The sequence below is a fragment of the Chaetodon auriga genome, chromosome 21, assembly GCF_051107435.1.
Source record: "Chaetodon auriga isolate fChaAug3 chromosome 21, fChaAug3.hap1, whole genome shotgun sequence".
In the NCBI taxonomy this organism is placed as follows: domain Eukaryota; kingdom Metazoa; phylum Chordata; class Actinopteri; order Chaetodontiformes; family Chaetodontidae; genus Chaetodon; species Chaetodon auriga.
This window is the reverse complement of record NC_135094.1, coordinates 13,013,575-13,032,448: the sequence shown is the minus strand read 5'-3', so window position 1 is coordinate 13,032,448 and position 18,874 is coordinate 13,013,575. Positions and strand designations below refer to the sequence as shown.

The following is an 18,874-nucleotide window of genomic DNA, read 5'->3' as shown; positions in this document are numbered from 1 at the left end:
AAACAAGGTGAAGGAAAATCACCGGTTTCAAGCCTTTCATATAAACATTTTGTTCCCATACAGACACATACTTACACATACTCTGATCGCATTACAGTGAAAGATTGCACCTTGCTGGAGTAAAAAGAAAAATTACATTACATGCTTGTGCTCCTTTTTGGATGCCTGGCCATCAAATATTTTTATTTATTGAGCTTTCATAATATATTTTAGTATTATTTCTATAGTGAACCGGATTTCATCAACCCAGACAACAACATGTGCAGCAGCACCACAGATAATTCCAAATAAATACAAATAGAAACAAATCAGTGCTCAAAGCTAAAAAAAAAAAAAAAAAACTGAAAAAAAGAGAAATTCCATGTTGTGCTTTCCTCACTCAGCTTTTCCATATATTTTGCATTCCCTGCTTGCATTGCAATAAGCATCAACAGCTTTGGAAGGCTGGAACGACAGAGTGTCTACTGACTACCTCCACACACACGTTTCACCGTCCCTGTTACAGCCGTACTTTATAAAATTTCACCTTCGGGATGAATCTCTTGTGAGGGTCTGGCATGTCTTTTATCAACGCACTTTGTTCTGTGTGGTATTCTCTGTCCTCTACTCCAGACTGGGAGCACGTCAGAGGAATAGAAACAGAGAACAATAAAGAGATATAGAGGGAGGGAAAGACAGGGCTGTCATGCCATGATCAGATTTTGGTCTTACAACTGTCCCTCCAGGACCTGAGTCATGTTCAGGTGATCAGCGGAGGTGCACAGATTCATTTAGCTTTGCTCATTTTTTTTTTGTCTTCTAAAGGTGCTAAACAACATAATCCAAGCTGTGCCCTCACAGTTTTATTTAAGAACATGTTTCCACTTAAGAAGCTAGCTGATGATCACTGAGAACTGTGACAGACAGTGTAACCTTATCTTAACCATCACAATGGGAATTCTCCATCACTTTGAGTGTGTGCATAAATACAGCGCGGTTGTGTGCGTGCATATATTCCTTCCTCTTCACGTCAGTAGAACGTCTTTAATGAAGCCACAGGTTCCTGGCAAAGGGGAAAAAAGAAACATCCCCCGCCTTTCTCCTCTCTCACTCTCTGTGTCTCTCTCCCTCCTCTGCAGTTGATGCTGTAAACCTGTCACCCACAGACATCAAAGAGAGACACAGAGGGCGAGATATAACTGGTGTGAAAAGCACCAAACACAGGCAGGCAGAATATTTTACAACGGGGGAAGCGACAGCATGCGGCTTTCCAATTTACCTTCATTCCTGACCTCTTTAAACCTGCTGTGTTTCATCTGTCTGTACTCTCTTCTGCATTTCATTTTATTTATTAATTTTTTTATTCCCAAGTTAAAAGGAATACAACTTCCATTGTAGTGGAGAACCAGACTGTCTTTGGAGGTCATTCACATTTATTTTAGCTTGATGAGGATGCTGGTGACTGGGGGCTGCAGGGTGTGTGTTTGTGTGTGCGCAGTTTGTGATTTCTGTTTTCACTTCTTTGTGGCTGCTTTCCAAATGAGCTCATAATCCAGAACTCATTACAATGTTGGATTTTATTATTTGGATTATAGTAATGGAAAACAAGGGAAAGCGGTTTCAATAAAACACCCCTCCCTCCTCCCCCAGAGTGACAACACTGATATTTGAGAATATCTCCAGGGTTTGGATGTTGATGTAGTTCTGGTGTATGGTTCCAAACTCAGTATGAGCTCTCAGAAGCTAACACTCAAGGATTGTAACCACGTCACTTTCATGTTTTCAATAACGGAATATTCCCACAGAACCTTGGTTTTCCCAAGAAACCAACTCCCTGTTGCTTTGCATCTGGCGCCCCCTGTCGATGTTGTGATTTACCACTGACTAAATCAGCCCTGAGAAACACATACGTCTTGTTGAAATTTAAATCTTTGTCCCAGCCTGAGATCCTGAGGGCTCTGGAAAAGGTTTTCACTCAGGATTGCTCTATATTTTTCTGCAGCTGTCATTCCCTCTATCCTGACCAGTCTCCCAGTCCATGTCACAGAAAAACATCCCCACAGCATGATGTTGCCACCACCGTGTGGACGGTATTAATGAGGTGATGCTCGGTGCCTGGATTCGTCCACACACACACTGTTGGGATTTGTGGCCACATATTTCAATCTTCATTTCACCAGACCAGATGATTTTGCTTCACATGGTCTGAAAGTTGTTCAGGTCCCTTGTGGCAAGCTGTTATGTGCCTTTTAGTGAGGAATGGCTTCTGTCTGACCACTCTACCACAAAGACCTGTTTGGTGAAGTGCTGCACTGATGGTTGTCCTTCTGTAAGGTTGACCCATCTCCACTAAGGAAAGCTGGATTTCATTCATAGTGACCACTGGGTCTGACCAAGGACCCTCATCCCCGATTGCTCAGTTTGACTATACGGCCAGATCTACTAAGACTGTTGGTGAATGATGGAGACTACCATGCTATTCAAAATTCAATGCTGCAGAAATTCTCTTGTATCTTTCCATAGATCTGTCTTGACACAGCAAGGCTAAAAAACAACATTTAATGCCCATGACCTTCAATCCCTCAGGCTGCACTGCATTAACAACCAATGTAATTCTATAAAGGCTATTACTACACTACCATACTAGGAAAGCAAGACTCTACCATGCAAAGTGAAAGCCATATATGCTGTATGCTATAGTCTGATGAGTCCACATGTCAGATTGTTACCAGGGCAAAGTTCAGAAGCGAGCATCTGTGAGGCTATGGGGTTGTGTTGGTGCCGAGCTAAACTACCAGCCGAGCCACAGCAGTACACTGACATCGTAACATTGGCTCATATTCAGCCTAGAATATATTCATAAAACCCAGAAAAGGTTTAGAAAGAAAACATTCCCAGAAGCTTTTGATACCAGTAAGGATACAGCAGCTCACCTCAGGGACCCCAACCCAGTCACTGATAACTGTGTATTAACCATCTTTTCTTCTCATACAGTCGGACGCCACAGCCAATCAAGCCATTTCATCTTTCCCCACATCTCCCTGAGACAATTACCTCCAATTTCACTTCAATAGCACTCTCCTTTCTCCGTCAGTAAACAATCAAATCACTCCATTGTTGAGGGTAATTGGATCTCTTTAAATCAAATCAGCCATTATGGCACTGATGAAGCACGGCCCTGCTCAGCGGAGTTAAGCGACACATGAGGGAATGCAGCACAGGAATATATTAGCAGTTCTGCCTCCCAGGTGAAGATGGCTATATTGGAGGAGTTGTGTAATACAGGTTTATTAGACTATGCAGTGATCAGCACAGCCCTTGTTTCTCTCCTTGAGGACATGTACCAGGTTTAGCTCGCATCTCAGTGACAGGGAAAGGAGGAGAGAGGAGATTGTACTCCAGCATGTAGAGGTGCTGTCTGTGTCACTGTAGGACTTAAGGAGTCGCCACCCACTCATAAAAAATCCATCTTAATTTGCCCCTCAGCTCTGTTAGTTCTTTCCTTGCTGTACAACTACCTGTGACCACTGTGAAGTTACAGGAATAATTGCTGCATGAAGTTCCTGGCTTTGACACTTAGCTTGGCCTCTGGTTGTACCTGCTGATTGATTCTACTTTTTATGTAGCCGGACTCTCCCTAACATTCAGATTAGTCATTTGTCAACTTGATAACTAAAACTTTAACGCGGCCTCCAGAGATAAATTCTATATTTTGCGACCCAGACTTTTAACAAAAAAATGTCTTCATCAGGGTAATGAGCACATCAAAAGATTTGGCTTTTAAAATGTGTTCAATTCTGCATTAACGTCAGGAAAGTGCAGCAACTCCCTCTCATTTATATTAATCTATAATTCATCAATATGCTTCTTGCAGGCTGTGGGTATCATAGTGTCTGGATTCGGGAAAGAGGCCAGGTTTTATTTGACTAAAGCAGTGTCTGAGCACAGCTTTGCTTTAGTTTAGTTTAGTTAAGTCTTTGCTGTTTATTTCTGTATACAGTATTCATATTTGATCTATGAAAACTCTGTGAGCTGATGGAAAAAAAAAACAATTAAACCCCCAAGAGACAAAAAAATGACATCAGTTGAGACCAAAAACATCTTGCATGGAGACAAACAACTCGGAAGAAATATCCCAAAACAAAACAAACCAAAAACAGAATTAAACAAACAGAAAACCTGATAATGAGGAATGTGTGTGTGTTCCGGTGAGCTGTGTGTTGGTGTGCATGCATTGCTGTTTGTGTGTGTATATTCAAGGTGAGGAGTGTGTGTGTGAGGCTTTCAGTCATTGTCTTAGTACCCAGTGATTATCAGGAGGCAGCTATTAAAAGGGTTGGAAGTAACAACAGCCTCTCCATTTCATTCTTCGGCGATCAAGACGTTTCACATCAGCATACACTAATGTGTGTGTATGCACTTTCTCTCTCTTTCCTCGGTTGCTCCGTCCTTCACTCATTCTTCTTCTCTCTCTTTCTTCTCTCTCAAACACGGGTGACTTCTATGTGGTTTCCCCCTCCTCTTTCAACCCCTCTTCCTCTCTCTACTTTCATATCCTTATCCATTTCACATTCGCCCCCTGTGGGATGAATGTGATGACTGTGCAGAGATTGATAGGGGTGTGCATGCACACACCTGTGTACACTCACACACACTCACGTAAGCATATTTTAGGGATATGCTGACGGCAGTTTATCAGAGCATCTGCCTGTAAGCAGAAAATACTTAGACAAACATACACGTGGATTTTCCTCTAATAGTTTTAACATCTCTGTGTATACTCTTCACCCTCCCTTTGTTATTTCTGGATTCCCTACAGTCAGTCAGTTGATAAATTAGCCCCTCACTCAATCAGTCAGTCAGTCAATCAATAAATTGTCAGTCATTCGCGCAGTAAATTATCTGGCAGTCAGTCAGTAAATTAGCCAGTCAGCAAATTAGTCATGCAGTCAGTAAATAATTCATGCACTCACTCAGAAATTAGTCACATCATTAAATCAAAAAGAATGTAAATTAATCAGCCAGTCACCAGTCAGGAAATTAGTCAGTCTGATTCAGGTCAGTCAAACATTGAGCCCTCCTCTCAGGATGCAGCTTGTCCTCACAGTCTGAAAGACAATGACCGTTTAACCTCTGCTCAGCCTGCCTGCCGGAGATAACACTCGGCCAATTAACTCACAGCTCCATCCTTGCATGTGTGAATGTGTTTGCGCGTGCTTGTGTCTGTCTAAACGTGTGCCTAAATTCAAGTACGCAACCACGTTTGTTGTGCAACGGCGTATGTATAATCAAGCATCATTCTTACGTGTGTGTGTTACTTATTCTACGAAGGTTGACGGTGTCATCTGATTTTCCCACTCTGTGTGTTCTCGGCCCTTTCCAGACCTCTTAGACTTATTAGAGGTAATATGAGCGGGGGATTTACCAGCAGCCTGTAAGTTCTCCTTGGATATTACAGTGATGGATTGGTCTGGGAAAAACATTCGGCAGTATGAAGAAGTGGGAATTTTTTTGAAAAATGGCAAAGAAGAGAGTGAATGAAGAAAAGAGGGAAGATAGGAAGAGGAGATTTTAGGTTCAGCAACTGCATTCTACAAGTGTAGGGACAAGTGTTTACCTCACAAGGATGTTTTGTTCGTGCTTTTATTTTTCACCAAGATTTAATAAATTCAAAGTAGCAGCATGGGACGCAGGAGATTAGCCTCTGATGCAGAGTGGCGGTTATAAAGGTGTACTGCACTGTTGTGGTGAAAATGAGCCGTTTAGACACAGCCGGTGAAAAGTATTTTGCATTTATTGCGTATTTTAGCATTTTCTCAGCTAGCAGAGAGGACGTAATGGTCCACTTGAAGATGATTCGACAGTTGATTTAACACTTACGTTAGCGCTTCCTGTTTTTATCTACTTTATCCGATCTGGCACTTCTGCGAAGGGCTTGCATTTGTAAAATTTAGAAGGAGACAGTGACTCACACCGAGCAGCTCTTCAGTGTTGTGTACACACACACAAACTCGCATGCATTCGTACTGTTTTAAATGGCATCCTTTGTCACAGCCCACAACATGTCACAGAGAGGGAAGATTGATTTATTCTCGTGGAGATGCTCATCTGATTGAAGTGCACCTTTTAGTATGCATCAGGGTGTAAGAGGGCTCATCCTAGTCTTCTGTTGGGTGGATTTTGTTAAAAAAAATTAACCACATTTCATACATGGTTCATCGTTCAACAATCACTTCTGCATACAAATTGATTCTTTACCGGGAACATGACCTGTGGGTTTCGTCCCAGGAGCTCAAGATGATTCAAGTGTAATTGACAGGTTTTGTGATGGTCAGGCAATCCCTTTCCCCTTGACTGCTGCTCATGTTTGATGAATCTTCACACACCACCTCAGTCAGCATGATCATCTCTTTCCTCTCATCTCTTCAGTTCCTCTCCTATCATCCCTTCTTCCACTCATCACCTATTTGCTCTGATCTCCCCTTTATTGGCCCATCTCCTCAGTCATCTTCATATCCCATGATCGCACTCTCATGGGAAGCTCTACTGTGAGTAATCCACTCAGAAACACTGCAGGAAATAACAGTCAGTTGTTTCCTGAGTGCAAAATGAGTTTAAAAAGTAAATATATATGCAAATGTTGGCGTCTAAATACAGGCCAGCAAACTACTCTCATCTAAACTGAAACAGGTGATGATATCATCTTAACCCTGTTTGATCGTACTGCAGCATGATACAGACTGCCTTACTGAGTTCAGATTACGTGGAGGTGGTTTTGTCCTCACCTTCCGTCGTTCGCTCTTTGAAATCCACACTCCCACCAACTCTTTAAACTCCCCTCCACTCCAAATGTTATTGCTTCCATCTGCTCCACCCTCTCACTAGCTGAGTTTATGGGTTTCCCATTCAACAGCATCTCCCGCACTTCTTAATTACTCCCTCTCTTTGTTGCTTCGATCTCTCCAACCACCCATTCTTTGAATGTCACTTTTTTTTTTTCATTTTCCTCATATGCCAGCCTTTTCACCGAAATACCACGAGTCGCCCATTTTATTGGATTCTCAGCATGTCTGCATTAGTGTGGGTGCGTCAGAGGATTTGCAGTGTGCCCTCTCAAACTAAAGCTTTATGGAGTTATCCAAACCACTCTCTGGCTGCAGAAGACATTTGTTTTAAAAGACAGTAAAAAGAGCAATATTAGTTTTGTTTCATAGACAAGTATCTTATTGAGGTTGTATGGATTTTTATACCATAAAATTCATCCATATCCACACTCAACATAAATGCTTGTCTGAATTCATCCCTTTCCATGGGTGTATGAACTATCATAAAAAGTAAAAATCCTCACCCCCACACATCAGAAATGATATGTTCATTTTGTCCAAGCTCAGTCCAGTAGCCTCTATACTATATCTGTCCCTCTATTGGTCACAAAAATCCATCCAAAGGCAATTTTTAGAGCATTCTTTCCTGATGTTCTAATAAAACTTGACCAGTATTTTTCCCTCATTGTCTCCACACACAACAGGTAAATATGCCATGAGAGATTTGATCCATCGGTTACCAGGCAGTAGTAGCAGCAGCAACAATAACGCCACCAGCAGTGGGACCTCCGTGACCACAGGCCCTCCCAGCAAGGCCATGTCAGATGACACGGTAACTGCCATCTGCTGCGCACTGCATGAAGTCATCACCAAGAACATGGAGAACGCCAAAGCCCTGCGTGATGCTGGTGGCATCGAGAAGCTCATCGGCATCGCCCGCAGCAAAGGAGACAAGTGAGTAGGCCACAGTTTTGAGACCATAACACACAATGTCGCCGTGAGATGTTAGTGGCGTGCTACTGAGCTACAATTCCACCACGTTGTTCATCCCTATGACTTAACATCACTTGAAATGCCAAACTGGGTTCAGCGCAAGTCCTCAGAGTGCGCCGAGGATCGTGACATATAAAAACAGTTCATGGAAAAGTATGTCATGTGTATTTATAACCACACAACAGATTTACCTGTGCTGTTGGTGAAGTGGTCATTATATCACAATGATGATGTGTGCTTAACATTTTGGTGAAGTAAGGTGAAGAACACTCACTGTTACTCTCACAACATAAGCACTGGTTTCTGACACAGAAGTAGAAGACAAAGAGGAAAGAGTGTACTTACTTCTACATTGTACATCCACCTTTGTTTGTTTGAGTCACTCGCATGTGGCTCATAGAGAGAGGGATGTTCTGTCGCCCAAAAGATCTCAGAATAAGCAAAGGGACAAAATGTGAATGCTCCATAATGACTTGCAGTGACTTCTCTTATACTCAAGGACAACCAGCTTTGAATCCTTAAATCCTAAAATATAATGTAAAGGCCAGGACAGACAGATTCTTACTACTGTGCTGCACCTGTCAAGGCATCATTCAGCTCACCCGGCACTGTCAGTAGTGACCAGTGCCTTAATGCGACCACACGTCCATCATTCACAACTGCGCCTGCCTTCCCTGTGGCCATCCATCCACAAAAGACAGCTGGAAGATGTAGCGTGAATATAAGTCCCGTCACCGTGCCTAGCTGCTATGGCAACCAGCGGGTCAGGGGTTGCCATGACACCACTGTTATCAGACGGAGGTCAAACGTTCATTTATTGTTATGGAGAGAGACTCGGTCTATTTAGGGAACTATGCTCAAGGGCACCATTACAGAGAGAGATGAAGTGCTGGATGAAGCCTTCATAAGTGCAGATTTCACAGTGACTGTAGTTTGCTGCTAATAGCCCACACATCTTCATTGTCTCAGGATAGGTACACTGAGGATAAATGCTCCTTATCAGCAGTGCCATGCCACATTCGCACAATTACACACTTTCAGATTGAGAAAATGCCCGTTACAGTTCTGCCATAGATAGCCACTGTTTACCAACTTCTTTGAAACGTTACGAGCTGAAAAATACAACAAAATGACAAACATATGTATAAATATACGTTTATGACATATATCTTTGAAACACTAAATATCAAAACACATTCCCATCATGCACACAGCGGTGTGGTTTGGAAATCACAAAAATGATGCCACATTTTCTACTTAGTACACCCCGATGGCTGGGATATATTGCTTCAGCCAAATGTTATGAATAATCATAATCTAAGGTATTTAAATATTTTTTTCGTGTGGAGATTAGCATGTTCTGTTCCTTGGAATCACTTTATTCATGTGTAACTATCATGCGTTCCAGTGCATTGTGTTGGCTGGCAGGCTGGTGCAGTGGGTTCCTGTTGATTCCCCCATCTTTCAGTTTTCTAAAAACACTTTCTGTTCTTTTTACTGTTTACTGCTTTACTAAAAATGATCATTTCCTCTGCTTCTCTCTGTAGCTGTTTGAAGGGCAGGTCTTGCAAACTGACTCCTACTTGTGTCATTTTTCAGATAAGTGTCAGGGATGGGACCATTAGCATGGCAGAGAGGGTCATTTTAAACTCATCTGGAAACTCTTAGTTTGCCAGGAAAATCATTCTCCACTGAGAAGAGCAATGGGCCTCATACTCTTAAAGCCACTGCAAGTGTCAGTGGCCTGCGCATGTCTTGTGCAGCTGGCAAAGACAGGGGACAGCATAACATAGCAACATTATCCAAAGGAACTGGGAAAAATAGGAGATAAAGTAAGATAATCATTTATTAATTCCACAGCAGGAAATCTGCAGTGTTGTAGCAGCAAAGGGGATAGTGCAAAAGTAAGAAGCATCAGTAAAAAAAGCACTGATGAATAAGTAAACAATATAATATGTAAAACAAGGTTAAACAGACAGTTTGAATTGGTGATTTCACCATTATTGAACATAGGAAGTATTGATATTGTATGAGTGAAATTGTTAGTTCCGGTTTGTGATTTTAAAGTCTGACTGCAGCAGGAAGGAAGTACCTGTAGTATCTCTCCTTCATACACTGCAGGTGAAGCAGCCTGTCACTGAAGGAGCTGCCTAGTGCTGTCAGAGTGTCCTGCATGGGGTGGGACATGTTCTCAGTCAGGGATAATAGCTTTGCCACCACCCTCCTTTCTCCCACCAGCTCCACTGGGTCGAGGGGGCGTCCCAGGACAGAGATGGTCTTCTTAACCAGTCTGTGAAGTGTCTCTGTGTCAGCAGTCGAGGTGCCGCCGCCCCAGCAGAAAAATCCATAGAAGATGGCCGATACCCCCACAAAGTCTAGAGTCAGGAGAGCTTCATGCTCTTCAAGAGACCTAAGTCTGCTCTGGCCTTTCTTAGACAGTGCATTTGTATTGTCAGTTCAGCCCAGTTTATTATACAGAGAAACACCCAGGTACTTTACAACCCCTCCATCTCAGTGTCTGTTCCCTGGATGTTCACTGGTGTAGGAGGAGAGTGTTTGCGCCTGCAGAAGTCCACCACCTCAATGCAAAAGTCCCTGCATTGATCTGGATGTAGTTCCACTGGCATCAATCCACAGATCCCTGGGTCATTTCTCTGTACTCCCTGTCGTCCCCATCTGTAATGTGGCCATCAATTCCAGAGTTTCACAGAGTCTGAAGTCTGTAGTGCAGAGGGTGAAGAGGAGGGGAGTCAGGACTCTTCCCTGCCAGGGCCCCCGTGCTGCAGACAACCATGTCAGACTCACAGACCTGTATCCTGACATACTGAGGTAGATGGTGAAGTAGTCCATGATCCATGCTGTGAGGTGGTGGTCCAGCCCTGTGCACTCCAGCTTGTCGCTCAAGCATGGGCTCTATGGTATTGAAGGTGCTGGAGAAATCAAAACATGATTCTCACAGTGCTCCCGGCCTTTTCCAGGTGAGAGAGGCATCTGTGTAAGAGGTGAATGACAGCACCGTCCACTCCAATGCCTGGTTGATACGCGAGCTGTAGCAGGGCAGTTGATGGGTTCACCAGGGGCAGAGATGGACAAGGACCAGCCTCTCCAGGGGGTTCATCAGGTGTGATGTCAGTGCCAGAGGTCCAAGAGAAGTAACTCTCTCTCTTTCTCCATCTCTCTCCAGACACTCAGCAAAGGTGGTAAAGGCGGCCTCTCAGGTCCTCAGCAGTATGTGGCAGTACAGAGACCTGCGCTCCCTCTACAAGAAGGTAGGATGGTGTATAACCTTACTACCTTTCATCATACACATACTCCATTACTCCAAGGCAACATTCATTTCCTACTTACCAGTTCCATATATGGTGAATTATGGCTACTGGTTAAAGGCATGAGACCAACAGTAGATGAAGAATTAATGTGCCCTCCAAAGTCTAAGTCTACAGTATACATCTTACATAATGAATTAATGACAATTTAGCATCTTGTGAAATTAACTATTTTTTACTCTGTGACACTCTTCCTCTTGATGTTTAATCAATCTTCAATCCAGTTGTAATGTTAATTTTAACATAAACCTAAAACTGTATTGGAAAACAGTGCAATTATCCCTGCCTTCACATGATCATATATCTAGCTAGAAGCTTCATGTTGTCATAAAACTGCAATTGCAAATCTCCTCTGATAAGGGCCTCTGATACGGAGCCATTGATGTGCAGCATGAATAAATTATGAGTTTAAAAAATATTATGTCTGGATACACTTGTGTTGTGAAGGAGCAAGAAAAGTAACAAGCTGTGGCAAAAAAAAGAGCAAGATGTCCAACTGGCTGGCAGTAGCGCTTGTGTTAATTACATTAGTTTTTTTTTAGAATTAAAAAAGTAATTACTATGTATTGCAAATTGGCCTTAAACTATGTGAGGACGATCCGTGTTAGGATGAGGGCTTTTCATTCCCACTGAGGCAGGTGTTGAGCATGATTCTCTGCTGAAACTGTTTAATGAAGCAATTAAAAACCACACCTGATACACTCTTTAAGTTCTGATTTATTCTGAATGGTAAGCTGCCTTTTTGTGTTTGGACGTCTGAAGATTTTGGTTTGACCTTTATGTTCTTGAATGCCCAGCTGAATCCTCAGTGGCTGAATTATGCCTTGTTTTCCGGTCAGGATTAATCTTTGTCAGGATTTGCTGTTGTCTCCCAGACTCAGTGTGAATCTCCGCCGGCTTAAGCGGCTGCTAAGCTAAGCTAATTTTACCCTGCAATGGACAGCTTAGGCAGACATTGCCGATGCTCGCCCCTGGCTGCGACTGCCAGGCAGCAGCTTTTGATTGGGTGTTCACAGAATATAAATACTAAAACCTATTTTATACTTACAAAAAACTGGGAGACAAATGAAGCTATCATATTTAAACTAAGCTTGATTTGAATTTTGTGAGATGCATTTGCAATGACTTGGAAATCCTGCTTTTATCATCGCTGGGACCAGGACACAATCAGTCCATGCAGCTGGTCCCAGCGGGGTGATGTGAGTGTAATTCATGTAAAGTATTGGAAGCTATGTGATATATGAACCAAGGAGTAGCTACATTAACAGGGTGCTGGTTCAGTTTCATGAGCCGTGCGGAGGGTGACACTGTAAGTACGTTATTGTGGCCTACAAATACGCTTTTGAAGGAAAGATGAAGTGACTGGCAGAGAGGGAAGCTCATTTTGTCATTACATTACCAACGTAGCTCTGCTTCTAAACAACCTCGGTCTTATCATATTTATTCAGCAGATATTGGTTTGGAGACGAGCCACTGGTGCCTGTGTGGTTTATGGCAATACGTAGGTGTGTCTTCATAAATGCTTCATGTTTGTGTGTGTACCAAGTGCTTGCTTGCGTGGGGGGGCTGCAGTAAACTTGCAGGTCCTTTATTTCTGTTGGCTTCAGGTTGTGTCTTGTGCCATGTATATGCACTTTTGTTGTGTATGTGTGCGTGTGTGTGCGTGCTTTGGCCTTGAGGTCAGTCATAACCACCTCAGAGCAAAAAAGAATAATGGGGTGCTGCTAGCCACCATCACAACTGAGCAACAGTGTTTACAGAGGCAGAAGGATCAATAACTTTGTGTTAGTCACCAGCCTTTTGTTTTGTTTTGGGCTTTTTTTTTTTGACACAACACACACACACATTGACTTCAACTGTTTTCCAATTGGACACACACACCAGCTAACATCGATGCTAGTGCTTATTTACCCCATCAGGGAGACTGAATGGTGTTAATGCTGCTGGCTACCAGGGAACTGTAGCTCATTAACACAGTAGCTTACTTATAGCTCACATAAAATGGCACCAACAAGCAAGAAATGAGAAAACCATATAAGGTCTAGCAAAATGATGATTGGTGTGTGTGCCGCTCTCTCTCTCTCACGTGCACACAAACACTGTTGAAAGTTACTTTCTCCTTCGGCTCTTTTGTTTCTTTTCAAATGACAAATCCACGTGCAGCACACACTCGCAACTTGATTAAAAGTGATGACAGATTCTCTGCTCCTTTCACTCGTCAGTAATGAGCGTTGTTGAGGGAATATCTGCCACCAAGGTTATCTGCCATTCAGTGCACTAAAAGTTTTGAAGCGTAATCAACAAGTTTCAGTGAGATGTTTGGAAATATTAAGTAACACATTCCAGGGAGGTGTCCTTGGCTTTGAATGTGTCTCCACACAGAGATGGTAAAGACAGCGAGAATGAAGCTGATGATGCGTTTGAGCTGCGTGAGCAATTGTATATACACATTATAATCTCAAGATGTACCATACAAACCCTGCAATACCTTTGTGATGTTTCTAATCATCAGCGTCAGCTGACTAAATGTTGTTGGAAATGTTGCATTTCATTGCATTATGCTGCATATGAAAGTTTCCCTCTTATTTATTCTGTTTTGAGGGCAAACGTGTATATTATTCAGTATTGTCCCATCTCCAGCTTTTCATGTGAAATCTTTGTTGAAAGGCATTCAGCAGAACATCAAGAGAGATTATTTGCACACTGCAGTGTGATTCGTTTCAACAAGTCAGTGTTATTTCCATCAGATGATAAACAGGGATTTTCCCACTAGAATTTTAAGTGCCTGAACTTCACTTTTCAAAGACGTCAAAACCTCAAACAGGGCGATCTGTTGTTCTTTAGAGTTATGACACAAACATAAACACGTATTTTTGAAGGTGTTAATGCTGTAGAGGCTACATCGCTCACCCGGATGACTTTTTGTGGGATTCGAGTGACTCTTTGTGTGATGACTTTGCAGCACGCTCGCTGTCATAGTCCAAGACTTCTGACTGTCGCCGCAGTCACTTCAGGACAGGCCGCCCCATGGCATCAGCGCGTCCTCGCCTCATCCTGACGACTGTGTCCCTCTCTTCATTCGTCATCCTCTCATCCCCAGCATTACACTGAACAGTATCCCCATGCGGCCCCTTGGAGCCTCATCTGCTTCACACTTCTCTAATCATTGCCACTGGATAGCATTACACTCGACTGGATGGCATAACACTCCAGTGATCAGACATGAAGGACATTGGCTTTACACGGCAGCCAGCTCGACAAAGGTTGCTTCTTTTTTTGTAATTATTTATTTATTTGTTTAATTTTTTTTTTTTTTTCACCCTACCCATCTTTACCTCAAGGGCCCTTTTTTGTTGAACTATGATTTAATAAAGACAAATATTAAAGGAAGGACAGAACTTGCCTAAGATTGATGGCGGCACATTTTCAAATAGCCCTGCCTCTGTCTCATTTGATCCGACGTGATGTGAAAAAAAAGAAAAATTACTTTTTCAAAATAGACTTTTTTCACTCCACACCAACAGCAAAAAAAAAACAAAAAAAAAAACTCATCCATCACCTTTAAATTGAAACCAGATATCATCTTCAGTCTGTCCTGCTTTCACATCCCCAGTTTCATCCTAACTCATCCACCCGTGCTTCATCATAATCTTTCCAACATCAAGATCTTATAATGCAGTTAAAGTGTTGCTGTTATCCAAGACAGCTTTCATTAAGTGCAGCACAAACAATTTAAATGATCTGACTCACTTTTTTGGCACTTTTTAAGCAGTTTGCATAGTTAAGCTGCTGCTTATGCTATATGCAGTCACTCTAAAAATTCCTTTGAGAGGCTGATAGACACCATACCTTCCTATTTACTGCCTAAATTGCATGAACACAGCCTGGTTAGTGACAAACCAGCCTAATTTTATAACTGTGTAAATTGCTGTGTTAGAGGATCCACACTTTGACTTTATCGCCCAAGTCCAGAGCTCCAAATAAGTGACTTTCCTGCTAGTATCCCTGCGTTACGTAGTAGGTCATGGGTGTTAGGTGCAGCAAAAATCCTGTTAGCCTCCAATCCAAACATGGATTAGCATACAATTTAGACGAAAGTGGAGTCGGGTGTCTCTGCAAAATGTCTGTGAGCAGAAGGGGGAGAAAGAGAGAGAGAGGCGAGGAAAGAAAGTGAGGGGAATTCTTGAAATTTTCGGTTTGAAATAAGCACTCTTGAGCTTCGTGCGAGTGTAGTTTTGGAAAGAGGAGGAATGTGTTGGGTCAGTAATGAGTCAGTTTGAGCTGTGTTGGCAAAGGCTTGTTTGCTTTGAAGTCCTGAAGTAATGAGAGCGTTTTGAAACACACTTTTCAACTGCGTAGAAGTTGTGGGCGTGGGTACACACGCATGTTTGTGCGAGTGTGTGCGCGTGTCTGTGGAAATGTGTGTATTTGTCAAACCGCGGTAAGAAGAGTTAATCACTTCCTACAGCAGCGCCATGGGAGCAGCGAGAGAGAGGGAGAAAGGAGAGAATTGCAACAGAACGGGGGGCTGGGCTGCCCAGCAGTTTTTGAACGCACTAAAACGAAAAGTTGAGCGCCCATAAATAAACAGTAAGTCTGTATGAAAATAGCATCTGAGATGACTTGAAAGATCAGTGGTGCAGCAGTCATTAATAAACCAAAGCCAAAATCTGTTTGTAGCAACACTAACACTGACTTTGGGATAAATCATGTATAATAGTCTCCAGAGTGCGGTAAAACTCTACTTTTACCCGAGTTTATTTGGATTATTTGACAGGATGTGTCCTCATTCAGAGTGTGTGTGTGTGTGTGTGTGTGTGTCTGTGCAGTGTTTCATCTGCAGTTCCTCGGAGGGAAGCCACAGGTCATCTTTTCAGTAAACAACAAATGTGCAGGACTGTTCAACAGGGATTTCAGTAGAAAGCAGTGACTTGAAACATGGTCACTTTGTAAATAAACCTATTCTTAATAGGACCAGAAGGACCGAATTCTCCCTCTCACTCACACAAACATATGCGCTCACTCTCTCTCACGCACGCTCGAGCTAAACACTGAATTTCATACTGTGTATTTACACCGTTACACTTTGTCATATCTCTGTTCAGTGCATAATTTCTGTTGGGCTGCCGTGCCTCATTTCTTGATAAATGATCTAGCCTGGGCACTTAATCAAACACACCCTCACACACACACACACACGGAAGCCTACATATCATACTCACATCCCAAACACACACAAATCACAAAAGCAGATCCGCACATGGATGGAGAGGTGGTGTGACAGATGGGGATGAGGTGAGAGAGATTCTGTGTTTGTCACATGTGTGACAGATTTACAATATGTTCCAGGGGTGTGTGGCTCGGTATATGGGTGTGTGAGTGAGAAATTTGTGTGTGGTGTGTACTGTGTGTGTGCGTGAGGTCACTAATTGCACAACCTAGTCCTTTGCAGGATCATTGCAGTCATAATTCTCAGGATATTCCTATGAATAAAGTAGTGAGTTATAACAAATATTTGGTTTGTACAGTTGAATGTTAAATTGTGATTTGAGTCTCTCATGCTTATATTTGAATGTTTTTGACAATAGCTCAGGCTGCTTTATGCAAGAATAAAATGATGAGACTCTCTTCTTCCAGAGGGAGCTAAAATGAACCCATCACCCACTGCCATACAGCATAGACAGGGTAAGACAGTGAGAGGAAGATGAAAAACTTCAGTCGACATCGAACCAACCTCAGGCCTCAGAAGCTGCCTCTGTGTTTTGCCTGGCTTCCCTCTGATGTTCACCTGTATTAGACGGGGAGAGGCAGAGGGAGAGGAGATGTGGGTGTGTTGAGATAGCTTTTCTCAGTGTGGTGGCTGAGAGAGCTGCGGCACTCTCCTACAGTATTCTGAGCCGTTTACCATTGATGCAACAGCGAAATAAATGTCAGTTGCTCAATCCGCAGGACCACAAGCGACCAAAATAAAGAATGCAAAGGTCAGAGGCAGATTATTCCTGTGAGGATGGGTAGATCGTGTGTGAGTGAAGCTCTCACAGCTGTAAATCTGAGGATGAATGAGTTTGATAAATAGAGAAAAAAGGATGGAAGGACGGAAAAAATGACAATGTTCAGTGGTCACCGGGGCCCAGAGGGGACCCCACCACTCATCATGTGTAACCTTTTACAATTTTTGCCATAATTGCTGTCTGGCATGAGTGCCGCCAGACACACACACACACACACACACACACCTCATTTGTTGGGGCAGCAATCGCTTTTTACCTCGCAGTCCCATGACCTTCAAATAAGCATCCAGTGATGGTGAGAGCAACAGGCAGAATGGTTGCCTAGCAACCCCCCTTTTTTTTCCTGACTCATTTTTACAGTCGGGGCTGAAAGGAGAGTTAGAGACCGAGTGTGGGAGAGAGAGAGAGGAGCCGGGTGGACAGAGAAGGAGGAACAGGTAAGACGAGGGGAATAGGTGAGAATCAGAAAGATCGGGTGCTCTGCATGGAGCTGATGTGACTGATGTCTGCAGGTGTGAAATGTGAAAGTAAGGTGAGGTTTCACAGCGCACACTCGCTCCGACCAAGTATTGGAGCTTGGCAAAATGGTGCGAAAAACCAGCTGCCGCCTGATTTGGTCCCATATGAAATTTTGATGTTGATTTAATATTTATTGAACCCGCTAAACCTCACTGACTGGCTGGTGGGCCAGACGTCACAGACTAAAGCTGAGCAGACCATCATTGTTCACACCAGCAGGACCTTATTTTGAACCCTTGCGGATTTCCCAAAAGTTTCCAGAGATAGCAAGTTAGTCCGTAAACATCGTAAAATCAATGACGAGCTGGAACAAGCAGATACAGCACATGAAAGTGTTGAATATAGTGATTTTTCCAACCTTAAAGCTGTGTGAAAGAAAAGGGAGAAACTGTATGTTAAGGCATGAAGTTCATTAATTTATGTGGAGAGATAGTAACTGTGAAATGTGGTTGAGACATTTTTATATATTCTTTTCTATACTCACTGCTCTAATTAAGATAGTACTGCCGAATGCAATTATGATTATTAGTAACTATTCCTCGTTTTGCTTGAGGGGGCCCTTAAGGACCCCTGTGGAGCATTCCTGGTGCCCATGTGTGAGCCACATTTACAGACAGCAGACCGCACACATCACTCTGCAAAATACATTCATCATTCAATATTCACAGACTATGTTCATTTGAGCAGCATGACAGTTTGACAGTGTCCAATTGCACAGCGGTCCAGTGTACCAGAGGGAGGTGACATGCTTTATAATGAGATGTGTTGAGGGGGGAAAGGGAGAAAGAGAATTTGAAACAAGGTGAGCGAGCAGACTGAAGGAGGAGTGGATAAATAGATGAAGTGGAAAGGAGGGAGGGAGTCTGGAAGTAAGCTACCTTTGAACTACTGTGTGTCAGAGGATCCAGCTTTCTATTAGTCCTCGGTGCTGTGCCAGGAAATAGGAGTCAGATGGAGAACGTGGGACTGTGCTGACTCCAGCCCACTTCCCCCCTCTCTCTCTCCACCTCTGTCTGCACCCCTCCCTGTCATTACCTCTCTCTTCCTCTTGCCATCTTTACCCTCCTGCCATTACTCTCCATCCATCTCCCTCCCCCTCCTTGCTCTCATTACTTTCTGTCATCTTTTGTCTTTCTCAGCTTATCCCCTGTCTGTCCCTCCTCACCGTCTTTCTGCCCCTGTCTCCTCCATCTCTCGGTCGTCCCTTTCTCCTCCCCTCCTC

General features: G+C 43.1%; 1 protein-coding gene across 5 annotated transcripts in view; it reads left to right on the top strand.

Moving 5' to 3' along the window:
• The window catches only part of ctnnd2a (catenin (cadherin-associated protein), delta 2a), a 229,627-nt gene that overhangs the window by 202,573 nt on the left and 8,180 nt on the right, over window positions 1-18,874 (top strand). For all 5 annotated transcript variants that reach the window (XM_076761325.1, XM_076761327.1, XM_076761326.1 and 2 more), the window contains 2 exons: window positions 7,508-7,757; window positions 10,981-11,065. In XM_076761325.1, the coding sequence (XP_076617440.1) occupies window positions 7,508-7,757; window positions 10,981-11,065 (335 nt within the window). The remainder of the gene's footprint in view (window positions 1-7,507; window positions 7,758-10,980; window positions 11,066-18,874) is intronic.